The sequence below is a fragment of the Dama dama genome, chromosome 24, assembly GCF_033118175.1.
Source record: "Dama dama isolate Ldn47 chromosome 24, ASM3311817v1, whole genome shotgun sequence".
Taxonomy (NCBI): domain Eukaryota; kingdom Metazoa; phylum Chordata; class Mammalia; order Artiodactyla; family Cervidae; genus Dama; species Dama dama.
Window position 1 is genome coordinate 55,703,304 of NC_083704.1, and position 19,219 is coordinate 55,722,522.

Consider the following 19,219-nt stretch of genomic DNA (forward strand, 5'->3'; position numbering starts at 1 on the left):
CCATAACCAGTTACACTGACACATAAGTTACAACGATTTGTTTCCAACAAGAGAGAACAATCTTCATGACGAATATGGGAATGTTCTTTGTGACTTTTCCGCTGAAGAGAAACAGTGGATATACACAGGAGTCACTCAGTCTGGATGTCTCTAATACAGAAGACAGTAGAGAATAGTGGCTAACCAGAGCACATGTGAAACCTCATTTGAATTTCCCCATTCATTATCTGTCCAACTTCACTGACTCTCACAGGACAGAATGAAGCATGACTAAGACATGTTGCTCTAGAGGGTCTACTGAGCCCAATCAAGTCAGGACCCGCCCTGATCCCAAGGAAGTACTCTCTGCAGCCATGAGAGTTCTGTTCTGGGATCAGGAATAGAATGGATTGGGAGCAGGTGACTAAAGCTAATTCCAGTCTCTTCCTTCTTTATTGCACATTTCTAACAAAACTGCTTACTTTATTCAAGAATGTATACGTATCCAGGACTTCCCTGGTGGTCCAGTGGTAAAGAATCCACTTGACGATGCAGGGACACGGGTCTGATCCTCGGTGGGAAGATTCCCCATGCTGTGAGGCAACTAAGCCCATGTGCCACAACCACTGAGCCCGTGCTCTAGAGCCTGGGAGCTCCAACTACTGAAGCCCTGACCCTAACCCGTGTGCCTGTGCTCCACAGTAAGAGAAACCACCGCGATGAGAAGTCCGTGCACCGCAACTAGAGAGTAGCCCCCGCTCACTGCCACTGGAGAAAGCCCACACAGCAATGAAGACCTAGTGCAACCAAACATAAATGAATATATATATATATCCGTAATGTTCAGAGTAAAAGCCAAGCCCTGAGTGGGCCTCTAGGTTCCACATTCTTTCATAACCTATTGGCTTTCTGACTCCATCTGTACTCTGCCCTTCGTTCACCCCAGTCTGAGCTGCATTGACCTCTGTCCTGCTGCTGTGCAGACTGGGTCCTATGTCTGGAACACCCTTCTCCCAGATATACTACTGGTGTATCCCAAGGACACAGAACTGGACTTAACATTTAATACTTAATAAACACTTTTGAGTGAACGAGTGATAGGAGCAGAGTTAATTAAGAACGAACGTGAAAGGTTAGACAGAAGACAGACACATGTTCTGTTCTCAACACTGTTAGGATCAAAGGCTCCTTGTCATAGTCTATGTTTTGTAACATCTCATTTACTGTCTTGAAATGAGATTCATATTGAATAAAATGTCCCCATACACAGCATTTAAAAAATAGTGCCCTAACCAAAATATAAACGAGAAATAAAGGAAAGTAATTGACAACAAAATACTATGCTTTTCAATATGAATTTCTTGAAAGGACTACACCAGGAGACAGTGAACCAATCAGATGCTTATAGCTATAGGCAGGTCACAGTTACAAACGGAGACAGACATGGACGTGCCTTACTGATGATGTGTGCGTTCTACAGATGACAAATACAGGTGTGCTATATGGCTGGTAACTCAAACACTACAACCAGCAATGCCACTGGTGATATAATGTTTTTCTTTTTTTTTTTTCCCAGCTATGCCAAGCAGTGTGTGGGGTCTTAGTTCCCAATCAGGGACTGAGTAAGGGCCATGGCAGTAAAAGCACCCAGTCCTAAGCACCAGACCACCAGGGAATTGCCATGCTTTTCATATTGATGAATACTTCTTGATAAAGTTCAAAACTATTTTCCCCTTGATTTACAATCTACTATGTGAAAACTACAATATTATCTAAAGTAGATTTATATTCTAGATTCAAAGCATTATAAATAGTATTCTTGCCTGGAGAGGAAAAAAAAAAACAGAAGAGGGCTGATGAATTGATACAAGCTTAAGAAACATTTTTTTAAAAAGCAGTATGTGGATCTTGTCTAGATCCTGATTCAAATTTGCAAAACACTTTGAGATGATCAGGTAAATTTGAACACAGACCAACTATTAGAAAAGACTAACGCACTACTGATAATGTGGTTATATGTGTTTTTAAAAAGCCCTTATTTGTTAGCTACATTGTGATATATTTAGGAGTGATATGTCACATTATTTGGGATTTGTTTTAAATAATCCAGCAGTAAAAGAAAAAAAGATATACAGAGAAGGAAGGATAAATCAAATGTAGCAAAACAGTATAAAGCCTGAGATGGACTGAGTATGATCCAAAGTTTCCATGTAAAAGATTAATTTATTAACACCTTGAGATAATATACTTCTCAGAATCAATGAAATGCATGACCATATCGACAGAGAAGAAGACCACCAGGTGAAACAAATTAAAAACAAGACCAAATGACACTGGCTAGCTGAATGCAAAATTAAACGGGTGAGTCAGCACTGAGACACCCGGAGAAACTAGGTGAGGGATGTAAATGGAGTGAAGTGGAGCCATTAAAACTGATGAAAGCAGTTCAAAAGAGATATAAGCCGAAAAGAACAAATCAGAACTATTAATTCATAGCTATGCCAAATAGAGAAAAACCTTAAAAAAGCTTCTGACAGAAACTGACGTGCAGCTCGCAAAATAGCAGTCTTAAGAACTCAGGAATATCCAGAATAATTTTCTATCTACCGATGGAGACAAATAGTCAGTTTCAAGTTTTCAATAAATGAACAAATGTAAGATTTATGATATCACTTTGTTGTTTAGTCGCTAAGTCCAACTCTTTGTGACCCTGTAGGCTGTAGAGCTTATAAACCACAAAACTGGTGACTTCCTTGGTGGTCCAGTGGTTTAGAATCCACCTTGCAATGCAGGGGACTCAGGCTCAATCCATGGTCAGGAAACTAAGATCTCACCTGCCGTGGACCAACTAAGCGTCTGCTGCAACGAAAACCCAGTGCAGTCGAAGTAAAATAATGATAGTAAAAAGAGTCAGTTAAAAAAAAAATACACAAAACTGATAGATTTAATTATACTTTAAGATTTTTAACTCGTAGGGCTCAGAGGCGGCCTCTTTTAATACTTTCCTCTCCTCCTTGCTCTCTGTACTCCGATCACACTGGTCTCCCTACTTCCCTATCTCAGGGTCTCAGCGCTGGTTGTTTCCCTGCCCGGAAGAGTCTCCCACCACACCCACATATCTACCTTCCTTACCTCTTCCAATCTTCTGCTCACACATAGTTCCTCACAGAAGCCAACCCTGATCGCCCAACTCTGCCCCTACACCCTAGCACTCTGGATCCCCCTTATTCTGCTCTATTTATATATTTGTACATATGATACTTAGTATAATTTCCCCCCTCCCTCATGATCCAGGTCACTCATAGGTGGGTCATATCTACAATTCTTAATGCAGAGGAAGAAGGATGAATGGCTGGCTGGATGGGTGGGTGGAACGAAGAACCTAACTGTATTATGTGGCATATATGGCATTTCAAGTGAATGAGAAAACAATGCCTCTTCAATAATTGGTGAGCACAAACTACAAACTACATGGCAGTTCAGCATATATTAAAATGGCAAACGTGACTTCTAAAACCATTAAAATCTTCTTCACCTTGGTAGAAAAGAAAACCTGAGTACCAACAGGCATTTGGTTGTAACAGATGCATCCTCCTGCCATCTCATGTTCTCAGGTCACCATCAGGTCCTTAGTTTTCTCTCTGCAGCACAACCCAACCCAGGAAGGTGCCTGGTGGCTAGGGAAGAGGGGCTGAAAAAGCCATTCTGCGGGAACCTCCAACAGAAATATTAATTGTGGTAGACCAGACCCCCTCAGACAAGACAGGGTAAGAATGCCCTCCAGACACATCAGCTCCTCTAGGAAGCGTCCCCAAGAGCCCAGGAAGTATCTGTCACATGCAGAAATAGCCCTTCTCCAAGTACATCGCTATCCAAGAGTAATATAGAAGCTACAGTGCCAACCACATATGTAATGTTAAATTTCCAGGACTACCCTGGTGGTCCCACGGATAAGACTCTGTGATTCCACTGAGGGGACACAGGTTCCATCCCTGGTCTGGGAACTAAGATCCCGGACTCACGCATGCCACACGGCACCACCGAGGAAAAAAAAATTCCATAGCAGCCATCTCAAATAGTTGTTTAAAAGGTGAAATTAATTTTATGGGCTTCCTGTAAAATTAGGTAGCTCAGACGGTAAAGAATCTGCCTGCAATGCGGGAGACCCGGGTTCGATCCCTGGGTTTGGAAGATCCCCTGAAGAATGGAATGACAACCTACTCCAGTATTCTTGCCTGGAGAAATTCCGTGGACAGAGAAGCCTGGGGGACTACAGTCCAAGGGGTCCCAAAGAGTCGGACAACACTGAGTGACTAACTTCACTTCTTCAACCCAACATATCTAAGATATTATCATTTCAACACATATGCAATGTTAAAAGGTTATCAAGAGTTTGGATTCCTACTCCCCCCCCCCCCCAGTAATCTCTTTGATATCAGAGGTGTTTTGCACACCTACAGCACATTCCAAAAGACATTAAAAACACGGTTAAAGCGAAATGTAGTCTCAGCAAAATAATCACTTTGTGTCGGGAGCTTTCCCAGTGGCTCAGTTGTAAAGAACCTGCCTCCAATGCAGGACTCACAGGCTTGACCCCCGAGTAGGGAGATTCCCTGGAGAAGGAAATGGTAACCCACTCCAGTACTCTTGCTGGGAGATCTCATGGAGAGAGGAGCCTGATGGGGTAGAGTCCATGGGGTCGCAAGAGTGGGACGCGACTTAGCGACTGAACAACAACCTCGTGTCTGATGAAAAACAAGTTCTAGACTTCTTCATTCTTCAGTTAGATGTTAATGAACAGGACGTAAGGATGTAGTTCTTCAGTAGCACTCGCCACAATTCAAGCGCTCAATCGCCCGCAGCGGATTTGCCGCCAGAGTGGACAGCCCAGACAGCACCCGGCGTAAGGCGAGGCCGGGGACTCTGGGGAGGTAGCTATAAACCACAAGAACAGGGTACTGGACAACGAGGGAGGGAACGCCGCCCCACCCACAAGGAAGGCAAGCAGTTGGGAGGGGTGTCGCATCCTCAGCGCGCGTCTCCACAACTCCTTAGGGAACCAGCCCCGCGACACCCAGGCCCACGCCAGGTCTGCGCCTGAGGTCCGAACGCCCGGGGAGGAGGTGCGGGGGGGGGCGGTCACTCTCTTCCTGCCCTAGCAGTTGCCCAGCCGGTCCACCTCACAGTCCGCCGGCGAGCCCAGGAACTGCTCCCGCGAGGTCCACGTCTGCCACCGGCTGGGCGACGCGGCAGCAGCAAAGTCACCTGCTGTCGCGTCCAGCGACTAAAAGAGAGCGCGGCGCTTCCCCAGCAACGAAAAACGCAAAGGCAAGGCACTGCGTCAGCAGGGAGTGCGTCACGGCGCGGCGCGCAGCCTGCCGGGAAGCGTAGTTTGGGGCCAGAATGCGACTCTAGTAGAAGGGATGAACATTGTCCTAGCGCGTTGACCTGCTCAGTTCTCCTCTAGCACGTTTTTTGTTTTTACACCAGTACCCATAAGCAAAACATAGTGTTGTTTCCACGCTTTTAAACATTATATAAGTATCCTTATAACGTATTTGTAGCTTATTTTGTAGTTTTTTTTTTTATATGATATACGGTAATCCATTTATTTGTGTTCACTGCTGTTTGCTATCTATTGTAGAAACAGACCAATACTCCAACTGGATGTTATCATATGTGTCTCCTTGCACACCCATGGAGAGTTTCTCTAATTAGCGCTTCACAAACTTTTTGCTGTAATAATCCTTTCACACTCTATAAATATTTTTTCCAGTTTCATTTGAGATATAATTGACATACAGCAGTATAAATTTCAAGGGTACAGCATAACGAGTTGACTTTCTTATACTGTGAAATGAGTACTGCAGTAAGTTTCCTTAACTTCCATCGTCTCTTAGAAAAACAAAAAAACAAATGAGGTCTTCTCCTTGTGATGAGAACACTTAGGCTCTGCTCTCTTAACAACTTTCAAATATACCATACATCGGTGTTAGCTATGGTCGTCATTACATCCTTGTACCCGCATACCCTCCTGAAAGGACGACGGCCTCACCTATCCGGGAGTTAATAGGAGTAATCTCTGTCTGTCTGTCTGTCTCTCTCTCACACACACACATACACTCAGGAGGACTCTCAGAGTAAGGACCTGGTCCTAGTAAGACTGAGAGGGAAGAGAAGTGAATTTCAATGTTAAGGAAGTTGTTTTCAGAAGAATTTATTTTTCAGGAACCAGAAGTCTGAACCAGGATAACCTGATCCTTAGGACTTCAATCCGTGAAGAAATCTCTGATTCTCTGCCCAATTCTCTTTACTTTGTCGAGGATTTTCCGCCCACCTCTCTGGATTTTATCCAACAGCTGGCCGAATATCCCCACACTCTGAATCTGTGAACCAGGAGGAAATAGTTGCTTTGGGGGATTGGCTCAGCATTAAAACCAGACCCCTTGCCACTTGAACACTCCGATTCCTGGGCCAAATCAGGAAGCTTGGAGCCCCAGGTTACCTCCCATATGATGTTTGGAGCCTGTGGTTAAATCGCCACACCACAGACAGACAAGGAAACCAAGGTCCCTTAGGTGACAGGGGGCTTCCCAGGGTCACAAGCTCATCCCAAAAAAGCTGGAAGAGAACCAGGGTTGAGGGCTCATGACTCAAGTCAATGCCTCTCAAACTTCAGCATCGACAGAAACGCCTGGAGGCTTTGTGAAAATACAAAAGGCTGCCCCCCATCCAGGAATCTGATTCAGGAGGTTTGAGGAGGCCTGCGAATCTGCCTCTATATCAGTTCCCAGTTTGGGACCCCAGTGGGAATCACTGCTCTAAGGGGCACAGAGCCAGGACTGGAGACCTGGGGCTTGGGGTGGGAGGGGCCAGGGTAGGAGGACCTTTCTCTGCCCTGGATGGGGCAGCGGGTCATTGGTCCATAGGAAGTTCCACAACCCACCCCTCTAGCAGTCCTTGCAGAACAGAAGGGGCCACTTACATCATTACAGGTGATGTCGGAGTCACCCCTGCTCTGGTACAGGGTGACTGTCCCCACACACTGTTTCACCAGCTGGAAAAGAAGGCTTGAGGTCAAACTAGAAACCCCAGGCCACATCTCCCAGCCACACCCCACCTCACCCCAGGAACTGCAATTCTGTCCCAAAAGCCCCTGTTCAGCTCCCTGAGAAGCATTCTCCTCCTCCAGTCCTCAGGCTCACCCCATTCTCCCTGAAGTCACACTGTTCCAGGGGCTGCTGGCTCGTCCTGGGGCATATGGTCTCCTTCACCCTGAAGCTCACAGGCTTTCGAGCACTGTGGTCCTCCACCTGGTCAAAGATCAAAGTGGGGAGACTGGACTCGGGCTCATGTTTCCTTCTCTGATCTGTCTCTCCGCGCCCACCCAGATGGCAGCCTCTCCAGCCCCCTGCGTGTCCGGCCCTGGACTTGGTGCTGGGAGCCCAGGGGAGGGACAGAGCCCGTCCCGGCCTCACGGGCTCACAGAGAGCAGGAGTGGACTGCAGAGCAGCGCTGAGGGCAGAGCCTCCCCGCAGAGGGGCTGAGGGAGGTCAGCGCCCCCTGCAGAGAGAGCCCTTGTACCTGGAACGTCCAGGCTGACAGAGGCCTCCCTGGCAGGGAGACACCATGGTGCAGAGGGGCTTCAGCACGGACATCACCTCACAGAGCCTGTGACCTCCTCCATCCCTAGATTTCCCGGAAGTCCTGGGAGCCAGGTGTGCAGGGCGCCTGATCCCACAGCAGAGATGCTAAGGCAGGAAGCCTGGGGCTGGGAGGGTCCCAGGTCTGGGAAGGTTTCCTAAAACAGGTGGGAGCCACCTAGAGGGAGAAGTGCCTTCCTGACAGGAGGTACAGCCTGAGTGAAGGGGGCGACAGTGTGGCCAAGGATGTCAGGAGACAGATCCCCTTCCCAGCCCCCTCCCCAACTCACATCCTGCTCTGGAGGCGGGTCTAGCTCCAGGAGGCGGTAGAGATTAGCTTCTGAGGACTGCTCATTGAACTGATCCACAGCGCGAAGCACAGCTCTCCTGTAGCTGAAGGCCTGGGCACTGGCCGAGGGTCGCACCAGTCCCAGCAGCAGTAGCCACAGTGACCACCGTCCCAGGGAGAGGCTGGCCCTCTGGGTCTCCATGGTCCCCAAACTGCCTCCTCGCAGCCTGAGGGACCTTTCTTTCATGTTCAGCCTGAGCTTTGATGCAAAGGCTCAACCAGGAGTCTTCCTGACCCGCCCCACCCCTGCCCTCCTCCCAGGGTGTGAGCTGGACTTGCCTCAGCCCCTGCTGTTGCTTCATGGGATTGCTGGGCAGTGGGCAGGGAGGCCCCTGAGCAAGGTGAAGAAATGGTTTCTCCATCTCCCGGACAATGTCTTGGCCTCTGCTGGGGTCCATGGGAAGTGTCACAGGGAGGCTTGCTCAAGAAGATTGAGTCCTCCAGGAGAGGGAGGGACCACGCACTGTCTACATCTCCTCGGCTTCCCCTCTAAGGTCTCTCAAGATTCAGGGTAAAGGAGTGTATTGCGCACTCAACCTTCAGCTCTCAGTACTGCCTAGGACCCAATAGGGCGTCATTTAATGATGTCTAACAGTACTACTCACACCTTAACACGTATACACACAGCTTGTCCCTAGGCAGACACACGCCCACACCATCTTTTTCTCTGTGCCCAGGCCCAGGGAGTGAGTTCCATTTCTCCTCTCTCCTGGATTCCTCTTCATTCCTTTTCCCAGTCTACTAATGTCTTGTCCTCAGACCCCACAGAACATGGCCTATTGTCCTGGCCCCTCCCCAGCAGAGCCTGAGGAAGTGTTCCCTACACCACCTCCAACAATTCTTTGCTGGCTTACATCAAGCCCATCGCAGGCTGACCAGCCCTCCCTAGATGCAGAGGCCACACTCAAGCCTTGTTTTATCAGCACAGCTTCTGCGGACACTCTGTCCTCCTGAAATTGCCCCTGACCAATAGTCCCCTGTCCCTGCTCTCCTGGGTCCCCTCCTCCCTGTGTGTTCCTGCTGACTCTCCTCCAAGGACTCTCCTCTTCGGAGACAGGGCTGGCTCAGGTGCATCCGGGCTGCTTCACCTCCCAGTCCTCAAATGTTCCTGGGACGGCCCTCCTGAAGAAACCAGTTCTCATGCACATCATCACTGCTCTGTGCCTCTGGGTTCAAGACTCCCAAGAACACCCTGGTTGTCTGCACTGGACTGTTGGCGGGGTGCTATCGCAGGAGCCCAGAGCTGGAAGCCTGGGAGCCCCATCTGCTCCTTCGTCCTCCTGAGGACACTACCCTGACCTCCCGTCACCCTTGCCCTAGTCCTACTCCTGTCTTCTTTCCTTTTGGTGACGCCACAACCTCCATACTCCATGTTCCAGAAGCTGGAGAATATCAGTTTCTCCCTGAACACTGCCCACCCTCCAAGCTATTCTCTAGGGCTCCAAGACACCGCCCATTTGACCATGTCACCCACTGCCTCCAGAGCCCACACCACCCCCACCTGGCATCAGGGCCTAAATGGTTGCTCTTCTTACTTGTCATCACCCCATGGCTGTGGGCTTCCGGTGTCAGGCTGCCCTGTCCACCGCAAGCCCTCAGGCCACTCAGAGCCTCCCGCTTGTCTCCCATCTCTGCCCCTGATCCCACTGTTAACCCAGGTCTTCCTCCTTGGGAAGACTTCAGGGATCTTCAGGCATAGAAGCCACCTCCTCCTTTTTTCTGACCTAGGACATCAGTCTTCAGGACATCCCTTCTAATTTGACCCCCAAGTGACTCCATGTCCAGTCATCCAATCGAGTCACCAAGTAGAGTGGCCAGCGGTGAGGTGTGGAGGAGTTCAACTGGGAGAGATAATAAGCCAAAATGTTAGAGGGTCCCCGAGGCCGTGAGGCAAATTCTAATCCAGTTTCCCGTGGGATGGCCACGGGACTGCAGTTCGGGGGTAGTAGCTCTTGGCCACTGTCGGCCTCTGGGACTCGGGACAATTATCTGGGAAACCATGGAAGATGGCAGCTGAATGGAGGGTGGTGGTTACACACTCAGCCTTGGAGAAGGAAGGAGAAGTGGGCTTCCATGAAACCTGGTTTCCTTGTCCAGGTTTGACCCTAGCCTGTTGTCAAGCAGCCTCTTGGTCAGGCTGGGTCATTTTCCCACATCAAAGACGAAAAGGGCCATGATTACAATAGAACATACTTAGTAATACATGTAGTGACTGGTGTCTGGTACCGGGAACAATCTCTCTGTGCTTTCCTGCCTCTGGGCCTTTCACTCTTACACTCTTGAGACTGAAGTCCTCTTCCCCCATCCAGCCCTGATCCTTCGGAGATCCCACATCCGGGTTCTCAGGCTGCACTTCCTGTGATGCGAAGGGTGAACCTTCCATGCCTCCAGCATCCAGCTTTCCTGGCTTAGTCCTCACAGCCGGTCAGAAGTGAGGTCTGCTCAGGAGAGACATCACAGTCCTCATCTTAGATTGCTTGGCCCCGCCGCCACACCTGGTCCTTGAGCAATCCACATGCACCATTTCCCCAGCAAACTCAGGTGTGAGCCCGGATCCTGCATCGCCCCCTCCTCTGCTCCTCCCAGCCAGCGTCATGTCCATGAGACTCATGGGCATTGCACCTGCAGGCTTAGCCCTGAGAATCAACTGCGTCTCTGAGTGCTTCAAAGGTCAGAAGCCTGGCCCCTCGTGGACTGTCAGCTCCGTGTGAGCAGGGTCAGCATTCCCACCAGCACTGCACACACAGCAGGTCTCCTTAGGTCCGACTGGGTGTTGGAGGAGGGCAGGGGCGGGTGAAGGGCTTGGGACGAACCCAAGGATGGATCTCCTGGGGCTGCTGTCTCCCGCGTGCCCTCCTGGAAGGAACAGGGGCCTCACCCTCCTCTCTGTTCACAGGAGGGATCTCACACAACATACACTCTTGTACACACACATAGACAAATAGACGCACACACCACACACTCACACATAGATACACACACAAGATATGGAATAGTTAAAGATTCTTTCTTGATAAGTGTGAGGAGAGGAGACAATGAAATTGAGGCCTGCAGGATATTCATATCACAAGAATTTATTTTTCAGATCCAGTAGCCTGAGGCAGAGCAAGGAAACCCTTGGGACTCTTCTCTGCCTTATGATGGAAATCCTCAAGCGCTGATTATCTGCAAACCCTTAACACGACAATGCGACATACTCGGGCTGCTTGTGGAGGCGCCCATGGTTGCTTTGTTATCCTGATGCTCTGGTGCTGTGAAACAGAAAGGAACACAGGCTGCTTGTTGGTACTGCATCACCAGCAACCCAACCTCCTTCCCTACCTGGACCTCCCATTTCCAGGGTCACACCAGGCTCCTTGGGCAGCAGTTCACCTCTGGCTGTGATATGTGGAGCATGAGGTGGAATCCCCACACTCAGAGATAGATGAGGACACTGAGGGAAGACAAGGGCTTCCCAGAGTCACAAGCCCATCCCAGCAAAGCTGGAAGGGAGCATTAATTGAGAGTTTGTGACTCTCAAAACTTTAGGATGGTCAGAGTCCCTGAAAGTCTTGGGAAAAGACAAATGATCGGACCCCACCGCAGAGACCGACTTAGTTTCTCTGAATGGGGCTGATAATCTGCCTTTCTGACAAGCTCTCTGGGTGGAGACCCCAGTAGAGAACCACTGCTCTTAGGGACACACAGCCAGGACTGGAGACCTGGGGCTCGGGGAGGGAGGGGGCAGGGTAAGAGGGCCTTTCTCAGCCCTGGATGGGGCAGCGGGTCATTGGTCCAAAGGTACTTCCACAACCCACCCCCACGGCAGTTCTCACAGTACAGAAGGGGCCACTTACATTATTACAGGTGATGTCAAAGTTACCCCTGACCTGGTCCAGGGTGACTGTCCCCTCACACCGTTTCAGCAGCTGGAAAGGGAGGCTCAAGGTCAGAGTGGAACCACCCACCCCCAGGCCATAACCTCCCAACCTCACACCAGGGGCTGGGAATCTTGCTGGAAGTGCCCTGTTCAGCCATCTGGGAAGCATCCTCCTTGCCCCCAGCCCCCAGGCTCACCCCATTCTCCTTGAAGTCACACTGCTCCGGGGGCTGCTGGGTGGTCCTGGAACACACGGTCTCCTTCACCCTGAAGCTCACCCGCTTCGGGGTGTCTGGGTCTTCATCCTGGTCAAGGATCAGAGTGGGGAGACTGGGCTCGGGCTCAGGCTTCCCTCTCTGCTCCGTGTCCCTGCTCCCGCACCTAGAGGGTCCGTTACCCAGCCCCCTCCCTGACTCACATCCTGACGAGGCTGGTCCAGCTCGAGAAGACGGTAAATATTAGGTTCTGAGGATTGCTCATTGAGCTGATCCACAGCACGAAGCACGGCCTCCCTGTAGCTGAGGGCCTGGGCGCTGGCCAAGGGCAGCACTAGTCCCAGGAGCGGTAGCCACAGTGCCCAGTGTCTCAGCGAGAGGCTGGCCCTCTGGGTCTCCATGATCCCCAATCTGCCTCCTCCCAGCCCGAGGGACCCCCTTTTATGCTCAGCCTGGGCCTGATGCAAAGACTCAACCTGACCTGCCCCATCCCGGCCCTCCTCCCAGGGTGCGAGGTGGACTTGCCTCAGCCCCTGCTGTTGCTTCATGGGATTGCTGGGCAGTGGGCAGGGAGGCCCCCGTGCAAAGTGAAGAAATGGTTTCTCCATCTCCCTGACAATATCTGGGCCTCTCCTGGGGTCCATGGAAGTGTCACAGGCAGGGTTGCTCAAAGGGGTTGAGTCCTCCAGTCGAGGGAGGGACCAGGCACGGTCTACATCCCCTCTGACTCCACACCATGGGCTCCTCAGGATTCGGGGTAAAGGAGTGTATTCAGGAGTCAGCCTCCAACACTTGGCACTGCCTGGAACCCAGTAGAGAGTCACTTAACATTTGGTGAGGGGATGACAGTACCACATCTACAGATGTACACACCAGAATTGATGGGAGAGCACTGTGTGACCATACCCTTGTGGCTAGGCTCTTTGGGAATGTAAATTGTAAATCCTCTGTAAAACACAAAAGATAGGAAGGGAAGGGAGTACTGGCAGAGACAGGTCATGCTTAAACTTGAACTTCTAAATGGGTCACTCCTTTGCAGGGTTACAGTTGCACTAACAAGATTATCTCCCCCAGTGGGCAACTTGAGGGTCCTGTACTAGTCCTTTCCCTCAATCCCATGATCCCAATGGGCAGTTAAATACTAAGCAACTGTCATCTGCTTGATGAATGTCAGAAGTGAGAGCCCTAGTTGACTTGCAAGACTGCATGGCTCCAGAGTAAGAAGGGTGGGGAGTGTAACACTGATGAGTCTCTAATCTGGCTCTCTGGTGCAGGAGGGAGATGACCTCGATCTTGCGGAGCCCGCAGGCTCTCCAGCTCACTCTGGCCCTCATCAAGCCTGATGCCCAGTTGCTCACCCCCTGCTTCTGGAGGTGAGAACACATCCTAAGCCTCTACTGTATGCCCTGGGCATTGCTTCTGTTTCAGCTGCCACAGGGCCATTTGTGAAGACTGACAACACAGTCCTGTGCTAGATGGTGTGGAGGCAAAGCTAGACGTCGTGGATGCTGACCCCAAGGAAACTAAAAATCTGTTGGAGAACTGAGGCAGATATAAAATATAACCACTGGTAGTCCAGTGCTGAAGAATCCGCCTTGATGCAGGGAACATAGGTTTGATCTGTGATCAGAGAACTAAGATCCCACTGAGATTGGGGAACTAAGATGGGGCAACTAAGCCCACGTGCCACAACTACTGAAGGCCACGGGCCACAGCAGATGATTCTGCATGAAGCAATGAAGATCCTGCGGGCTGCAACTTAGACCCCAGGCTGTGTGCTGTGCTTAGTCACTCAGCCGTGTCCGACTGTCTGCAGCCCCATGGACTATAGCCCCCAGGCTCCTCTGTCCATGGGAATTCTCCAGACAAGAATACTGGAATGGGTTTCTATGTCCTCATCCAGGGGATCTTCCCAACCCAGCAATGGAATCCCGGTCTCCCACCTTGCAGGCAGATTTTTTAAACACATACAGCCAAAGGAACAAATAAATAAAATATTTTTTTAAAAAATTAAACAAAGGCTCTAATACAGTAAGAAGAATCAAACCTCAAGACAGTGTGTGTATGCTAGTTGTCTACTGCGCATGTGCTCAGTCGTGTCTGGCTCTTTGCAACTCCATGGATTATAGCGTGCCAGGATCCTCTGTCCATGGAATTTTCCAGGCAAGAAGACTGGAGTGGGTTGCTGTTTTATCCTCCAGGGGATCTTCCCGACCCAGAGATCAAACCCTTGTCTGCTGTGTCTCCTGCATTGCAGGCAAATTCCGTACCACTGCACCACCTGGGAAGGCCCAGTTCTCTATTGCCCCATAACAAATTACCACAACTTAGCAGCTTTAAACAGCATTCATTACCTCACAGTTCTAGAATGTAGAGGTCCAGTAGGTTTGGCTGAGGGCTAGATTCTCGCCTTAGGGTTTCACAAAGCCAAAGTCCAGGTATCAATTGACTGGGCCCTTATCTCCAGGGTGTGGGGAAGAATCCATTTTGAAGCTCATTCGGAATGGCAGAATTTGATTTCTGGGACTATAGGGCTGAGGTCCCCATGTCCTAACTGGCCTTCAGGTGGGGACTATCATTTTAAGTAACTACTCACATTCCTTGTTACATGACTCATTCCCGTCTTCAAGATAGCAACAGGGAGTCTCTTTTCTTCAAGTTTTAGGCTGTAATGTTTCCCCAGGAGTCTTTTGGTTAGCCTGGATCTCCTGTTCAGTCAGATGCTCGCTGTCACTGACTTTTATCTTTGGGATGGCGTTTATCCAGGCTGTTCATCAGCAGATTCTGAGCAACAAGTTCCTTATTGTGCGAATGAGAGAACTTCTATGGAGAAAGGAAGACTGCCAGAAGTTTTACCGAGAGCATGAAGGTAGGAGCCAAGCGTCCTCTGAGCGGGAGGCTTCTCTATCCCTGGAAAGATTTTACCAACACCCAAGTCAGGTTCTCACAGACGTCAGTCCGGTCACTCAGTGTATCTCTTTGTGACCCTGTGGACTGCGGCATGCCAACCTTCCCTGTACATCACCGACTCTCAGAGCTTGCTCAAAGTCATGTCCATCGAGTGGGTGATGCCATCCAACCATCGTATCCTCTGTCGCCCCCTTCTCCTCCTGCCTTCAGTCCTGGTATCAGGGTCTTTCCCAATGAGTCAGTTCTTTGCATCAGGTGGCCAAAGTATTGGAGCGTCAGCATCACTCCTTCCAATGAACATTCAGGACTGATTTCCTGTAGGATTAAGTGGTCTGATCTCCTTGCAGTGCAAGGGACTCTCAGGAGTCTTCTCCCAACACCACAGTTCAAAAGCATCAATTCTTTGGCATTCAGCTTTCTTTATAGTCCAACTCTCACATCCATACATGACTACTGTACTTACCAACTGTAAAATTCAGCCAGTCTTCTAAAGAGTGGATTGATAACACAAACTTTTCATGATTATCAATGTTTTTAAAATATTTTCTAGGAGGGTCCTACCTCATGGTACAAAAAGAAATTTAGTCTTCTATCCTGATAATATCACTTGTCAACAATTGACTCTGTCAAATACTGTCCAAAGGCTCCTGATTTCATTTCATTTCCCAGCAACCCCATGAGGTAGCTATTATGTCCCCAGCACACAGATTAGGAAACTAAGTTAGGGAAGTTATTGATTTACCCGAAACTACACAGGTGGTAAGTTGGAGAGCCTGGGTTCAGACCCAGGTAAGTCAGACTCCCTGTTCCTTTCTCGAAAGCAGTGATTATTCCCTCCTCTACGGAGGCAGGAGTGTCAAAAATTCTCTTGGCACTGGTGTCTTAATGGAGGTCCTCTCTCCTTGCAGGGCTTTTTTCTATCAGTGGCTTGTGGAGTTCATGGCCAGGTATTTCTCATTTTAGTTCCAACATCTTCATCCACTGACTTATTTCCCCTGCCCCACTAAGTAGATTTATTAATTTTATTTGCCACTCTTTAAAGTTGTAAGCAGTGTCGAGGGTCTGAAGAAACATGGGTTCGGGCCGAGACTGACCCTGTGGCCACCTTTTCTGAGGTGCTTACTGATCCAGGGGCGGTAGAAGAGTGTTGCTGAATGCTTCCTAACAAATCTGCTGTCTCGGTGGCCTTTCTTCCTCGGCGGCCTTCTGTCACCTCTTTGACGCAGTACTCAGCTAGAAAGGCAAGGGGACTCTCAGGATGTCCGGTGTGCCCTCCTGAACCCAGAGCCAGATTCCTGACATGTGCTCCCCTGGTTCACAGTGGGCCGATCCGAGCCTACATCCTCGCCCACAAGGACGCCATGCAGCTCTGAAGGACTGTGATGGGACCCACCAGAGTGTTTCGGGCACGCCACGTGGCCCCAGATTCAATTCGTGGGAGTTTTGGCCTCACCGACACCCGTAACACAACCCACGGCTCAGGTGAGGCTGCCTCCTGTGTCCACCGTATTCAAAGGGAATTTGGTTCAAGGATGCTGGGCAGGGTGGGTGGTGGGGTTGAAAGGCAGGTCCCCCAGGGAGCTTTCCTCCCAGTTGGGTTTCTGGCCCTTTGTGGTGACCTGTGTCCCAGGACGTAGGGGTGGGAGAAGTACAGGCTCTGAAGCTGATTATGACTGCTTCTTGCGTCTACCCTGCACTCCCTATGAGAACCCCTTCTCTTTCTCTCCTCCCCTTACAGACTCAGTGGTTTCAGCCAGTAGAGAGATTGCAGCCTTCTTCCCCGATTTCAGTGAACAGCGCTGGTACGAGGAGGAGGAGCCCCAGTTGCGCTGTGGCCCTGTGCACTACAGTCCCGAGGGTGGCATCCAGTTTGCTGCTGACGCAGGCCTGAGGGTTTGTGAAGACTGGGGCATCGCCCAACCTTCTCCACAGACCTCTGGTCCCAGAGCAGTCTTCTAGGACTGCTTGGGCCATTTCTGCTGGGCATCAACACCTATGTGAGGGCCTAAGCTCCTCACTGCCACCTCTTCTAGAATCTACTATCTACCTCTTCTCTGGAATGTTCATGGCTGGTTCAGAGGAATGATGGCTCCTCTTTTTCAGGGAACTGTTCTCATTTTCAAGGAGAAGCTCACCCAGCTGACTTGCCTGAAAAATGCAGTGACTCTCTATTAGTCACGTTTGGTCTGTTCTCCTTAATAAAAGTCAGTTTGCTACTGAATAAAGGCTGGGAGCGCTGCTCGGTGCTCTCTCTCTAACTGGAGCGTTTGAACCCGTCCTAAGTCGAGTTTCTGGTCTATGCTAAGTGAAGAGAGAGTCAAAACTCCCAGGAGGTTCACGTGGCATACAGCTTATGTAGAGCACGAAGGCCCCTGGCATAGGCCTGCATCCTGGAAGAAGGGGCACCTTTGGTTTGAGCAAAAGTATGTCTGCCAGTAGTGGCATATTGTTATGACTCACTTTTTTTTTTTTTTTGATATGCACAGAGCCACTAAAGGCAGCCATGTCTCTGCTGTAGCTGAGGATGACAGTTACCTACTGCTATGACAAATCACCTCAAGATTTCATGGCTTAAAACCATAATGACTGAACTTGTCTATATGTCTGTGGATCAGCTGGGTGATTCTGCTGGGCTCACCTGGATGCACATGGCTGCATTCAGCAGTTGGGTCCAGCGTGGTCTTTCCTCCTGAGCTGCTGCTTTGCATGGTTATTTCAGGGTTCCAAGAAAACAGGCCTCCATTCACGAACTTATCGAGCTTCTGCTTGGGTCATGTTTGCTGGTACCCCACTGTGAAAGGCAAGTCACATGGCCAAGCCCAGAGTCCATGTGGGAAGCAACTGCACAGGGCACAGATGCAGGGAGGTGTGAATCACGAGGGAGCATTACCATGACAATCTACAATCTGAAAGTGAACAGGCTTGAATTTATATAGAGAATTTATGCAAACAAGTATTTGCACAAGCCAGGAAAAGACAGAAATAGCCAGAGAAGGACGGCTGAAGCCTTGCCCACATACTTGCACTCATCAGGCTCCTCTCCTGAGTGTGTCCTCTGCTGTGGGTTGAGGAATGTCTTGTGACTAGGCCCCCACCCACACTCCCCGTAAACAAAAGGCTTCTCACCTGAATGTGTCCTCAGGTGTGATATCTCCCTAAAGTCTTGACCACAGTTCCTGCACACGTAAGGTTTATGCCCTCTGTGAATCCTCTGGTGCTTAACGAGGGCTGACTTTTCACTAATACCTCACCCACACAGCACGCACACAAAAGGCTTCTCCCTTGTGTGTGTCCTCTGATGCAGTGTGACTTGAGGCTAAAAGCACACATAAACCTTCTCCCCGGAGTGTGTACTCTGGTGGTTTTAAGGGGCGACATCTAAAAAGCCTGGCCCACGCTTCCTACATATTTAAGGCTTTTCCCTGTGTGTCCTTTGATGTCTGATGAATGTGACTTCTGACTAAAGTTTCACCCACACTTTGCACACAGAAGATCTTCCCTCCCTGTGACAATGAAGAGGTTTGACTTCTGGCTAAAATCCAGTCCACACTCTCCAAACCGGACTGCTCCAGATCCTGAGATTTCTACCCTCTCGGGAACGTTGTCTGTCTCCCCAGAGCTTACCCTCTGGGCTGGACTGAGCTGCACCTTCGACACAGTTGCCTCCCTGAGAGTTTACTGGTGGTCGTTGGGGTGGGCTAGAGAAAAGCACTGAAGTCCTCCTGTCATTGGTAATTAAAAAACAAAACACAAAGGGGTAGAGCCCCTCCCTCTTTGATGTTCTGCTTTGCCCACCACCACCCCTCCCCAAAGTGGTTTTCATCAGAATGTTGTTGCTGCTACTGCTGCTGCTCAACTGGGCAAGCATGTCCTGGTTGGTGTTGATTTCCTGCACATGAATCTGGAAATAGGACGACTGCAGAGATCACGCTGGCTGAGAATCTGCTTATGCCAGATGACAGACAGGCCAGGGGTGGATTTGTGGCTTTGAATCTGAAGAAAGAGTTTTCAGCCTAAGTAGTCACAGGAAGGGTTAGCTAGGCTTTCCCTCCTTGTCATAATGTCTTGTAGTCCATTCATCAATCACAACCATTAATGTATGTCTCTCCAAGGCAAGTTTCACCAGACCTATATTTCCATTTAACCCCTTTTGACTTTTTATTTGGAAATAATTTCAAACATACAGAGAAGTTGCAAGAATAAGGACAGTATACAGAACAGCTCCTACCTTTTACCCAAACTACCTAGTGTTAAAATTTGTATG

At 49.8% G+C, this 19,219-nt stretch overlaps 2 protein-coding genes and 2 pseudogenes across 2 annotated transcripts; 1 reads left to right on the top strand and 3 right to left on the bottom strand.

Moving 5' to 3' along the window:
• Nucleotides 1–6,248: 6,248 nt before the first annotated feature.
• LOC133045593 (cathelicidin-7-like) lies at nt 6,249–8,113 on the bottom strand. Its single transcript, XM_061127777.1, has 4 exons — nt 7,913–8,113; nt 7,185–7,292; nt 6,965–7,036; nt 6,249–6,365 (listed from the first exon to the last, which is right to left on the bottom strand). Exons 1-4 carry the CDS (start codon nt 8,111–8,113, stop codon nt 6,249–6,251), a joined length of 498 nt encoding a protein of 165 aa, XP_060983760.1.
• A 2,916-nt stretch (nt 8,114–11,029) lies between these two features.
• Nucleotides 11,030–12,446, bottom strand: LOC133045987 (cathelicidin-1-like). Its single transcript, XM_061128700.1, has 4 exons — nt 12,249–12,446; nt 12,028–12,135; nt 11,808–11,879; nt 11,030–11,222 (listed from the first exon to the last, which is right to left on the bottom strand). Exons 1-4 carry the CDS (start codon nt 12,444–12,446, stop codon nt 11,133–11,135), a joined length of 468 nt encoding a protein of 155 aa, XP_060984683.1. The 3' UTR covers nt 11,030–11,132.
• Nucleotides 12,447–13,285: 839 nt separating this feature from the next.
• LOC133046171 (nucleoside diphosphate kinase 6-like) lies at nt 13,286–16,914 on the top strand (annotated as a pseudogene).
• Nucleotides 16,915–17,726: 812 nt separating this feature from the next.
• Nucleotides 17,727–18,823, bottom strand: LOC133045594 (zinc finger protein 133-like; annotated as a pseudogene).
• Between the last annotated feature and the right edge of the window lie 396 nt (nt 18,824–19,219).

Bases quoted from the DNA above. Each gene is read 5' to 3' on its own strand.
- LOC133045593 (XM_061127777.1), bottom strand. From the start codon at position 8,113: ATGGAGACCCAGAGGGCCAGCCTCTCCCTGGGACGGTGGTCACTGTGG. The intron at 7,037-7,184 runs GTGAGCCTGAGG...CTTCTTTTCCAG, and splicing joins GTGACTTCAGGGAGAATGGG to CTGGTGAAACAGTGTGTGGG. The intron at 6,366-6,964 runs GTAAGTGGCCCC...CCTGGTTCACAG, and splicing joins CCGACATCACCTGTAATGAT to ATTCAGAGTGTGGGGATATT.
- LOC133045987 (XM_061128700.1), bottom strand. From the start codon at position 12,446: ATGGAGACCCAGAGGGCCAGCCTCTCGCTGAGACACTGGGCACTGTGG. The intron at 12,136-12,248 runs GTGAGTCAGGGA...ATCCTTGACCAG, and splicing joins TGGACCAGCCTCGTCAGGAT to GATGAAGACCCAGACACCCC. The intron at 11,880-12,027 runs GTGAGCCTGGGG...CTCCCTTTCCAG, and splicing joins GTGACTTCAAGGAGAATGGG to CTGCTGAAACGGTGTGAGGG.